This window comes from Chiloscyllium punctatum, chromosome 37, assembly GCF_047496795.1.
Source record: "Chiloscyllium punctatum isolate Juve2018m chromosome 37, sChiPun1.3, whole genome shotgun sequence".
Classification (NCBI taxonomy): domain Eukaryota; kingdom Metazoa; phylum Chordata; class Chondrichthyes; order Orectolobiformes; family Hemiscylliidae; genus Chiloscyllium; species Chiloscyllium punctatum.
The window spans coordinates 40182246-40194492 of NC_092775.1; the positions used below are offsets into that span (position 1 = coordinate 40182246).

Genomic DNA, 12247 nt, shown 5'->3' on the forward strand with positions numbered 1-12247 from the left:
GTTCCTGCAGCACCTATACTTTGAAGTGGCAGTTTGAGTATTTTCATTTAGTGCCACACTGCGCTTATGCCATCAAGTTTACATAATCTGACTGCTGAGTCCCATCAATGCTCAAGTTTGAGTTTTTTGACATAAATGTCTTCTTGCAGGTTTGATTTTTTTTTAAATAGTGTATTCCACAAATTATTTTAAATGTATCTAGTAGCTTTGCCTTTGGATTTGAGGACTTCATCCTCACTGGTATGCCAATGATACTAGACTGACATTTTGTTTTCAGTATGATGAAATACTTTTAATTAAATTTTAAATATTTAAAGTATTTTTGGGGAAAATAACCATCTAAGCTTATGTAGCACCTAACTTTCTATTTGAAACCCACCTGCCAGTGAAAGGGAGTGTACTAATTATATGCTTCACTTTTGATTTTAGATATTAAAATATACCTAACTGAGAGGAAGGAAGAGGCACACAAGTTGGACTTGTACTCATTCTTAATTATAATCTTCAGTCTTCAATAAAAAAATCCCAGTCATTTGGGCAAAAGTGAATCATTTTTACCATCAAAACCATTTTAGACAGTGAAAGAGATGAGCATTCCTCTTGATTCAAACACAGTTGTCTTAAGCTGATTTTTAAACTTGCATTCTAAAGAAGCATGCGAGCTTAAGTGGAAAAGAGGCAATAAACAGAAGGGGCCATTTAGTTCACACTTGTTCTATGGTATTGGGAGACTGGGAATGGGGGGGGATATGGTTTTGATTTGGGTATCAGAAGAAATAGTAAAAATGAGGTGAAGAAGAAAGATTATCTTTGGAGGACTTGATTAGCAAAGCAGAGGTGGAATTAGAGTACTAATTAGCACATTCTCTGCAAAATCCTACTCAAGATTCCTCCAGTGCTAACAGTGGTTCCTTTACCATATCACCAACCAGTTTATTCCTGATGGAGGCAAAATAAAAGGCATATGAGAGGGAGAAGAAAGAGTAAAAGTTTGGACCATTTTCTTGCCTACATTGCTGAGGAAGGAATGTGAGGGTATGAAGGGTAGTTTTTCAATATGAAGTAGAAAACTACATTTATTTCTGTGCTGTTTTTCCACACTAAACATTTGCATCTTTTATCTCACTGGCAGCCACACTGATTTGATTTCACCTGAATGAATTCAATTTTTGGTATCAAAGATGTCTTTGATACAGTAAATGAAACAGTCCATGGTCTACATTTTCATTCTCTTTTATACTTGTTAAGTGCAGTCAAAATATTCATCTTTCAATTTTGAATTTCCGTGGATTTAGTTGGGATGTGTTTTGGTACCCTGATCACAGAGACTTGGTTACAGGGGGGTCAGGACTGGCAGTTAAACCTCCATGGTTTTTCAACTTATCGAAAAGACAGAGGTGGGCAGAGGGTGGGGTTGCCTTGTTAGTTAAGAACAAAATTAAATCTATGGTATTGAATGACATAGCGTCGGATGATGTGGAGTCTGTGTGGGTGGAATTGAGGAACCACAAAGGCAAGCAAACCATAATTGGAGTTGTGTATAGACCTCCTAACAGTGGTCAGGACCAGGGACGCAACATGTACCGGGAAATAGAGAAGGCATGTCAGAAAGGCAAGGTCATGGTGATCATGGGAGACTTCAATATGCAGGTGGACTGGGTAAATAATGTTGCTAGTGGATCCAAAAAAAGGGAATTCATGGAATGCTTACAGGATGGCTTTTTGGAACAGCTTGTCATGGAGCCCACAAGAGAGCAGGCTATTCTGGACCTAGTGCTTTGCAATGAACCAGACTCTATAAAAGATCTTAAAGTAAGGGAACACTTAGGAAATAGCGGCCATAATATGGTAGAGTTCAGTCTGGAGTTTGAAAGGGAGAAGGCAAAATCGGATGTAATGGTGTTACAGTTGAATAAAGGTAATTATGAGGGCATGAGAGAGGAACTGACTAAAATAGACTGGAGGCAGAGGCTAACCAGGAAGACAGAGCAAAAATGGCAGGAGTTTGTAGGTATAATTGAGGACACTGTACAGAGGTTCATTCCCAAGAAAAGAAAGATTAACCGGGGAGGGATTAGACAACCTTGGCTGACAAAGGAAGTCAGGAAATGTATTAAAGAAAAAGAGAGATCCTATAAAGTGGCTAAGAACAGTGGGAAATCAGAAGATTGGGAAGGATACAAAAGCAAACCGAGGATAACAAAGTGTAATAAGAAATGAGTGGATCAAATATGAAGGTAGGCTAGCCAGTAATATTAGAAATAATAGTAAAAGTTTCTTTCAGTACATAAGAAACAAACGACAGGCAAAAGTAGACATTGGGCCACTTCAAACTGATGCAGGAAGCCTAGTGATGGGAGATAAGGAAATAGCAGGAGAACTTAACAAGTACTTTGCGTCAGTTTTCGCAGTGGAAGACATGAGTAATATCCCAAAAATTAAAGGGTGTCACGGGGCTGAGTTGAGTATGGTTGCCATTACGAAAGAGAGAGTGCTAGAAAAGTTAAAAAGTCTTAAAATTGATAAATCTCCTGGCCCCGATGGGATCCACCCTAGAGGTCTGAGAGAGGTGGCTGAGGAAATAGCAGAGGCATTGGTTGAGATCTTTCAAGAGTCACTGGAGTCAGGAAAGGTCCCGGATGATTGGAAGATGGCTGTTGTAACCCCCTTGTTCAAGAAAGGATCAAGGCAAAAGATGGAAAATTATAGGCCAATCAGCTTAACCTCGGTTGTTGGTAAAATTCTAGAATCCATCATTAAGGATGAGGTTTCTAAATTCTTGGAAGAGCAGAGTCTGATTAGAACAAGTCAACATGGATTTAGTAAAGGGAGGTCATGCCTGACAAACCTGTTGGAATTTTTTGAAGAGGTAACAAGTAGGTTAGACCAGGGAAACCCAGTGGATGTGGTCTATCTAGACTTTCAAAAGGCCTTTGATAAGGTGCCACATGGGAGGCTGCTGAGCAAGGTGAGGGCCCATGGTGTTCGAGGTGAGCTGCTGGGATGGATTGAGGATTGGCTGTCTAACAGAAGGCAGAGAGTTGGGATAAAAGGTTCTTTTTCAGAATGGCAGCCGGTGACGAGCGGTGTCCCGCAGGGTTCGGTGCTGGGGCCACAGCTGTTCGCATTATATATTAATGATCTGGATGAGGGAACCGGGGGCATTCTAGCGAAGTTTGCCGATGATACGAAGTTAGGTGGACAGGCAGGTAGTACTGAGGAAGTCGGGAGGCTACAGAAGGATCTAGACAGGTTGGGAGAGTGGTCCAGGAAATGGCTGATGGAATTTAACGTGAGCAAGTGCGAGGTCTTGCACTTTGGCAAAAAGAATAAAAGCATGGACTACTTTCTAAATGGTGAGAAAATTAATAAAGCCAAAGCACAAAGGGATCTGGGAGTGCTAGTTGAGGATTCTCTAAAGGTAAACATGCAGGTTGAGTCCGTGATTAAGAAAGCGAATGCAATGTTGTCTCTTATCTCAAGAGGGTTGGAATATAAAAGCAGAGATGTACTACTAAGACTTTATAAAGCTCTGGTTAGGCCCCATTTGGAGTACTGTGTCCATTTTTGGTCCCCACACCTCAGGAAGGACATACTGGCACTGGGACGTGTCCAGCGGAGATTCACACGGATGATCCCTGGAATGACAGGTCTAGCATATGAGGAACGGCTGAGGATATTTGGATTGTATTCGTTGGAGTTTAGAAGATTAAGGGGAGACTTAATAGAGACGTACAAAATAATACATGGCTTGGAAAAGGTGGATGCTAGGAAATTGTTTCCGTTAGACGAGGAGACTAGGACCCGTGGACACAGCCTTAGAATTAGAGGGGGTCAATTCAGAACAGAAATGCGGAGACATTTCTTCAGCCAGAGAGTGGTGGGCCTGTGGAATTCATTGCCACGGAGTGCAGTGGAAGCCGGGACGCTAAATGTCTTCAAGGCCGAGATTGATAGATTCTTGTTGTCGAGAGGAATTAAGGGCTACGGGGAGAACGCTGGTAAGTGGAGCTGAAATGCGCATCAGCCATGATTGAATGGTGGAGTGGACTCGATGGGCCGAATGGCCTTTCTTCCACTCCTATGTCTTATGGTCTTATGGTCTTATGATCCTTGTCATTTTTTCCAAAAAGCCGAGACGGCAATATTATGAATTTACACTGCTTTTCAGTTTGAATCTGTTGTGTTGTTGTGCTGGTACTTCTTTCAAATGTTATGAACCTTTTTTAAAATAGATGTACTAGGTCTAATCTCAGTGGCAATCCTGTAACATGGTTTAAATGTTCACAAATTACATATTTGACTTTTTTATTTCTACACTTCTACCTCTACCTTCTTAACTTTCTGTCTTGCATGATTCTGTCACTCATAACATGCGGCGATAAGGTTCCTGTATTGATGTACATCATTCATCTTTATGCCAACTAGCACGAAAATGACCTGCCTTTCAGAAGCATTATGTGCATGTCACTAATTTTCATTTTCGCATCATGGATTGAACAAATTTTGAATGGGGTAGTTCAAAAACATTTTGTGAAGGTGGTTAACACAACTCAAAGGATGAAATTTAATTCATGAATACATGTATCATGTGGATTTTCGAAATGGAAAAACAAGAAGCCTAACATAAGAATAGCTACAGTGATGCTGAATAATGGCTTCTGGATTGTACGTGATGCTCCACTGATAAATTACTGGATTTCAGTATAGGTTGTGTAAGCAACTCTGTGCTATTCCTGTTACCTAAAAAAAAGGCAATATTGAACAATGTTCTATGTGAGTGCAGGCTGTCTGCCAACTCTTTTATGGATGCTATAAGATGAGGATTTGAACTTTCATACTCATTCTATTGATTTTTAACAAAAAAAATAAATGAGCTAGTGAATTTCCCCTTTATTTCTCATGATGTGGAGGTGCCAGTATTGGACTGGGGTGGACAAAGGCAAAAATCTCTCAACACAGGGTTATAGTCCAATAGATTTATTTGAAACCACAAGCTTTTGGAGCCTCCGTTCCTTCCTCAGGCAGCTGCAGTTTTAATTAAACCTGTTGGACTATAACCTGGTGTTGTGATTTTTGTCTGTATTTCTCATCAGTTGTGTGGAAAACTGTATGCTTTCATTTGACCATATTGTGTTGAGTCTTCTCTTTCCCTCTTGTATTGCTGGTATGGAAATGATTAGTAATCTCACAAAAGTTCTTGATGACTGCACAACTGCGTGCTTGTTACCATAAAGATGAATAATACATAGCTTGGCCTTATCTCTACTGCTAATCCACTTATTGTCATAGTGCTCCTTTGAAGAAAACCATTTTAAATGAGATGGAAGAGGGAGGATTTGCATGGTCGATTGCTACTGCGAAGTTTTTGAAATTGATAAGCCTTTCTTGTGAATCAATTAAACATTACAAATATTTATTTTCAGCATCCACAGTATTTTGCTAGTGAATTTGACTTTGTGGCTTTACATGTTTAATATTTTTGATTCACAGGTAATAAAAGAAAGTGGCCCACCACATATGAAAAGCTTTGTTACTAAAGTAATGGTTGGAGAATTTTCAGCTGAAGGAGAGGGGAAGAGCAAGAAAATTTCGAAGAAAGCTGCTGCAATAGCTGTTTTGGAGGAACTGAAAAAACTTCCACAGCTTCCAACAGTAGAAAAAGTGAAACCACGCATAAAAAAGAAAACCAAATCAATAGTGAAGGTGTGTAGATCTTTTTATCTTAATTTTAAAAAAGTTATTTCTTTTTGCGGGGGGTGGTGGTATTAGTGGAAAAGATCGTGCTGAATGGAGGTTCTTTTCACAGCTGTTGCTGAACCTGGTTTTTAGCTTTACTTTTCAAGATTCCATTAATTTGGTGACTCCTCTAATTGGGAAATGGTTATGTTCCACCATAGTTTTGAAGTTGTAAAGCAGTCTGAAGTTTCTGTTCTGCATTGGAAGGGATGGTTCATAGTCAAAAAGAAGTCTCATCAAATGGTGCTACTGAAACAGCAGGAAGTTCAATAACTGCCACCAATACAATCTTTCCATTCATATTTTGTTGCTTGTTATGTGCTGCCATATAGTACCTGTGCATTTTATTTGGGGAATCTATATTTTATGGATATAGAGTAGGAAGGATAAAGTTGAGACAAGTTCAGCTTTAATCTGGGTGAATCTACCTTCTAATAAGTCCATGTATGAAGTTCTGGTGAAGTACAAATTATTTTTTCAAGGTTTTAACTGGGTTTTTTTGGATGGTACTATCTTGTATTTTCTCATTGCATAGTTATCCTAAAGAAACTATGCAAGTTGTTACTCAGTGACATCAAATGTTTAGGAAAGGGATTTCCAAAAGTCTAATTCAAACTTGTACAATTAAATGGTTATCAGCTATCAGAAGTTAAATATTTTAGAAGTGGTGCTCCATTAATCAGCGTTTGTTTTTAGGACTGTTTTGATTCTTATATAAAACCTTTTTAACATTGGGAAACTTAAAGCATTTCAGTGTCATCAAACAAAAATTTGATATAGGATCACCCTCTGCCATTCAGTAAGATTATAGCTGAACTTGCACGTCAACTCCACTTTCCTATCCTGTCTCCATAATTACATTTCCCAAAGAGGAGGTAAGTTAAACAATTAGGTATGAAGGAGTATCTTAACGGAGGGGAGTTTGAGAACAGTGAGCCTTTAAGGTGACAATTCTGGAATTTTGAGCTAAAACATGAAATACGGATGCCAATGGTTAGAACAGCTTTAACATTGAAAGTGTATAAGAGGCTTGAATTAGAAAGCAATAGAACTATCCAGGGATAGAATGGAGGAGGTTGGTCTTGGAGAGGGGCTGTGAAGAAATTTGAAAGCAAGACTTCAAAACTGATTCCTAATCTGATAATATCTTAAATCAGCAAAAGCTAGAGTAGATATGTTAATGGAATAGTGCAGTTTAGAATTTGGGCAGCACAGTTTCTTTTTCTTTTGAGTTAAGTTTAAAGAGGATGGAAGATGAAGGCCAGACAAGAGAGAATTGAATTTATAGAAGTTAGAATAACTTAAGACATTGACAAGATTTCCAAAGCAGCTGATTTGAAAGAGACACTAGTAGCATGGTGCATTGTAGGTAGTCATAGTGATGGAATGGACATTTGATTGGAAACTAATTTCAGGGTCACATAAAATGCCAAAGTTGTGAATGCTGTTATTCATCCTCAAGGATGAGATGGGTAGGATTAGTATTTATGGCACAGAATTTATGATTGGGTCTTAAAATAGTATTTTGGTGCTTCCAGTATTTCAATGGAAGGAATTGCTGTTCATTCAGGACTGGAGATTGGATAAGCAGCATAAGGAGTTAACGGCATTTGATGGGTCAAAAGCTTGATGGTGAGGTAGCACTGAACCAGTATACATGTGAAACCTGATGAGTTTGTGTGGATGATGTTGCTGAGGGTCAATTTATGGATGAGAAATGAGTGCAGCATGCATAACACCTCATGAACTCCAAAAGTATCATTGTGGGAACATAAGGAAAAGAGGCTGTTACAAGTAATTTTCTTGCTGTGACTGGACAAAAATGAAGTAGGAAGGACTATCCTACCAAAACAAAACAAAGAATGCAGATGCTGCAAGTCAGAAACAAAAATAGATATTGCTGGAAAAACTTTCTCTCCACAGATGCTGCCAGACCTGTTGGGTTGTGTTTAGCAATTGCTATTTTTGTTTCTGACAGTCCCACTAAGCTGGGTGCATGTGGAGAAACGTTGGATGCTAATGTGTTCAACTGTATTTAAGTAAAGACTGCTGGATGTCAAAGGATGAGGGATGGTTTCCCACAGTCACATAGATTATCATTTGTGATTTTGATTTAGGCCATTCTAGTGCAGTATCAGGGTGGATGCCTGATGGGAGGACATATCTTTAAGGTGAAGGAGTATGTTGTAAGGAGATGAGAGGCAATATTTTGTTTCTCTCAGAAGGTGGTAAGTGCCTGGAATATGCTGCCAGAGGTGGTGGTGGAGGCAGATACAATAGTCATGTTTAAGAGACGTTTTGACAAATATGTGAATAGGCAGGGAATAAATGTCAGAATAGTTTGGAAATGCAGATCTGTAGATTTATTATCCCCAAGGAACATGAAAGGTTTTAGCTGCACATTGGGCACCCTTGTATTTTTGAAGTTGTTTGCTTTTGTCTATGACAGCATTTTTGAATTTTATAAGCTTGCTTTTAAGAGCAGATTAGCTGGTTCTTCCAACAGATGTAAGACTAAAGCCTGATGTGTTCTCTGGAGTTTCTAGTCTGAACCATCTCCATTTCATAAAAATCTCTTTTTATGGAACTAATCCTAATTTCGATGCATTTCATTTACTTTCAAGTTGTCTATTTTATTTTTCATTGAAGAATTAATTCAAATCCATCTATCAATTTTTTTGCACATAGCTTGAAACACTCTTTGTAGATCCATAACGTTTGTGAGAAAGCTGAAATTAAACACCATGCACGCAATGGCAAGAGGTTTTCTCAATGTGCCTATAAATTTACAGATTTTAGAATTTATGAACCCTTGGGATTGATGACTTTAAAAAAAAATCTTACATTGGTTTGTGAAAAATGCAGTGCAAGCTGGGTCCATACAGAGAATATCATACCAAGCATTTTTCTCTTTTCTTCCTCCATTGTCCCATCATGGCAGAGAAACAGTTGAGTGGTGATTACTGGCAGCATGCTGGGAAACATTATAAAACTATGGCAAGGTGAAATTTAATGTCATATGTAGGCTTGAACTATGCTAATTATATTGCATGGACCCTGCCCATATGAAAGAAAACTAACGTCATATTGCGCTATATATTTTGCAGAGTTATAATCTATGGACAGGAAACGTTAGAGACCTTCTGTTTCATGATAAGCAAGCAATGTTTTTTAAACATGTGACCCAGCAAAACATTGGTATCTTGGTAAATTGTCATATACAATGGCTAAGATGAAGCCTCTGTCTTCGAGGCATGAAGATGAGTGAAATTTTCTTTGGTTTGGAGGCAGTGATCACATCTGTGCTTGTATAATGGAAAGCAATATTGGTCTGATTTTGTGTCTGACTGTTGTTAGTTGGTCCTTTTAGAACTATATAACTGTGTCTCTAAACTTTTTGAGGAAAAAATTGAGCTGATGTTTAATATTTAGTTAGAAATACAGATTCCTATGTGGTGACCAGCAGTGTGCTACAATGATTGATGCTGAGTCCACTGCTTTTCATCACTTATATAAATGATTTGGATGTGAACAGAGTAGGTATGACTTGTAAGTTTGCAGTTGACACCAAAATCTGAGGTGCAGTGGACGGCAAAGAAGGTTGCCTCTGAGTACAACCGGGATCTTGAGCAGTGGGCCATTGGATTGATATATAGCAGGTGGAGTTTAATTTAGATAAATGTGAGTTGCAGCATTTTGGACAGGCAAGTCAGGGCAGGACTTATCCACTTAATGGTAGGGTCCTAGGGAGTGTTGCTGAACAAAGAGACCTTGGAGTGCAGATTCATAATTCCTTGAAAGTGGAGTTGCAGGTATACAGGATAGTGAACAAGGCATTTGGTATGCTTTCCTTTATTGGTCAGAGCATTGAGTATAGCAGTGGGGTGGTCATGTTGTGGCTGTACAGGACACTGGTTAGGCCACTGTTGGAATATTGCATGCAATTCTGGTCTCCCTGCTTTGGGAAGGATATTGTGAAACTTGAAAGGGTTCAGAAAAGACTTACAAGGATATTGCCAGTTTTGGAGGTTTTGAGCTATAGAGAGGCTGAATAGGCTGGGGCTATTTTCCCTGGAGCATTAGACGCTGAGGGGTAACCTTTTCAAGGTTTATAGAATCATAAGGGGCATAGTTGGGTAAATCAACAAGATGTTTTCCCTGGGGTGGGGGAGTAGGGAACTAGAGGGCATAGGTTTAGGGTGAGGAGGGTAAGATTTGAAAAGGACCTAACTGGTAACTTTTTCACGCAGAGGGTGGTGCATATATGGGATGAGCTGCCCAAGGAAGTGATGGAGGATAGTACAATTGCAACATTTAAAAGGTATCTGGATGGGTATGTGAATAGGAAGCATTTGGAGGATATAGGCCAAATACTGGCAAATTGGACTAGGATATCTGGTCTGCATAGATGAGTTGGACCGAAGGGGCTATTTCTGTCCTGTACATCTGTGACTCTGATACCTGGGATTTTGGGCAAAGTGCTATGTGTGTGAAATATTAAACATGAGCATTTTAAGAGTCAGGTTTAACTAAATCACCTTATCAATTTTCTGTATCTGGTCAAATGTCATCTAAACCTTTTTAAGTATTTGGTATATTTCATGCTCCTTCCATAGACTGTTGCACTCTAGTTCATCTAATCTATTGGAGTGACATTAAGATTTCACCAAAGATTTTAAGCAAATGTGATTGCACCACCACATTCTAGCCTGGCCATTGTTTGACAAAGATGCTGCTGTGACATCAACAGTCTATGAATAGATTTTGTTCTGTGAAATACTTGTTCTGCTTATCCTCATCTCAACTTCCCATTGCATTGCTAATTTTATAGCTTATTCTTTTTTCTGAATAAATGGTGAGCACACAGTGATTACATTTGAAATCTGTAGGACTTTTTCAATCTCAAGTTTGAGTGTATTATTTATTTTTTATTCACCACCCAAGTTAATTAGCCTGGTTATGTCCACTATCTCCACTTCTCCTATACCTAGATAGTAACTTGTGTTAAAAGTTTAGGTGCAAGTATGTCCTCTGGGCTTAATTCAATTTTTCTCTAAAAGAATGTTTTTCTTTTTGGGCAGAAAATTTCAAATGTATTTTAATTAACCTTCGTGCTGGGGGCTATCTAATTTTAGCATCAATTGCATACATGCCAGGAGCAGCAATGTACTTTACCCCATATGTAGGTTTCTTTGCTAATGTGAGACTTCCTCAATTTCTAAAAATTGAAGTACAGAAACCATTTTTTGAAATGGATTCTCACCCATCCCTATAATATTTGAGGTGGCTTCAACTTAATGATTCTGTAGCTACAAAAAGAACACTTTTTTTTCCCCCCCCCCCCCCCCCTTGAGTTTAATTTGTATTCAGCATGTATAACACACTAACCAGCTAGTGCATTAAACTTTATCCTTGTAATTTCTTCATGAATATCTTGTGTACAGTTAGCTGAATCTGAATTCGCATCTTCTGCGTTTTAGACTGTTGGTACACATTTTTGCTTGTTTAACAAATGGCCAGTCTTGGACTTTTATCATTAATGTAGTTTATTAAATTGAGTTAGGTTTATTGATTGGGAACAAAAAGCATTCTTGTAAATGCTTGATTATTCCTTTGTAGATATTTGGAAGACAGCACAACATCTGATATGCATGATGAACTCTCAATTCAGTAAGCCAATAGGGAAGTTTTCCAGTTTCCTTGGACCCTATATTCCAGACCACATTTTCTCGGTTTCTAGCATTCAATAGTAAAATGATTATTGGCAGAGTTCTGGAAAAAGGCCCTTTTGGCCTTCAGGAAAATGGGGAATAAAACGAGCTTTGAGAAAAAAAACAAAGCCACTTTTGACGTTAAGGAAATCTGCAAGATTCAGCACTAATTTTTTAACTTTTTAACATTGGGTCACTTCTGTGCCTGAACCAAAACAGAATCTGGCTTTTCAAATTTGGCTGCAAAAATTAAACTTAAGTCATCTTCTCACCCGGTGATTTTAATTTGAATAGTGCTGAAATGCTGAGCTTGCATCTTTTTTTATTTTTAAGCTACAGACAAGTCCAGAGTATGGGCAAGGAATGAATCCCATCAGCCGTCTAGCTCAAATTCAGCAAGCAAAAAAAGAAAAGGAGCCTGAATATACATTAATGGTAGAACGAGGCCTTCCTCGCCTCAGAGAGTTTGTTATGCGGGTGAGAACTGTTACATAATTTATTTGATTATCTACAGACTCTGAAATATACAATTCCAAATAACCTAAACTGTATTCCATTATCTAGGTTAAAGTTGGTGGTCAAGTAGGAGAGGGAATGGGCCCAAACAAGAAAGTTGCCAAGCGAAATGCAGCTGAGAAAATGCTGGAACTTTTAGGTTTCAAAGTTCCTCAGCCTCAGCCACCTAAACCAGCTTTGAAAACTGAAGAAAAGGTAACTTTTTTTTCATCAGTCCAATTAAAGTCTGCTTGCTTTTTAAGTTCCAAGGTTGATTCTGAAAAAATTGTAATTTTCTTTTC

The 12247-nt window shown here is 38.5% G+C and overlaps 1 protein-coding gene across 4 annotated transcripts in view; it reads left to right on the top strand.

Annotated features, from left to right (window-relative positions):
* Nucleotides 1–12247, top strand: part of stau1 (staufen double-stranded RNA binding protein 1) — a 42596-nt gene that overhangs the window by 21631 nt on the left and 8718 nt on the right. For 2 of the 4 annotated variants that reach the window (XM_072556632.1, XM_072556634.1), the window contains exons 8-10: nucleotides 5494–5706; nucleotides 11784–11927; nucleotides 12015–12161. In XM_072556632.1, coding sequence (XP_072412733.1) covers nucleotides 5494–5706; nucleotides 11784–11927; nucleotides 12015–12161 — 504 coding nt within the window. The remainder of the gene's footprint in view (nucleotides 1–5493; nucleotides 5707–11783; nucleotides 11928–12014; nucleotides 12162–12247) is intronic. The other 2 variants (XM_072556633.1, XM_072556635.1) reach the window with 2 other exon arrangements.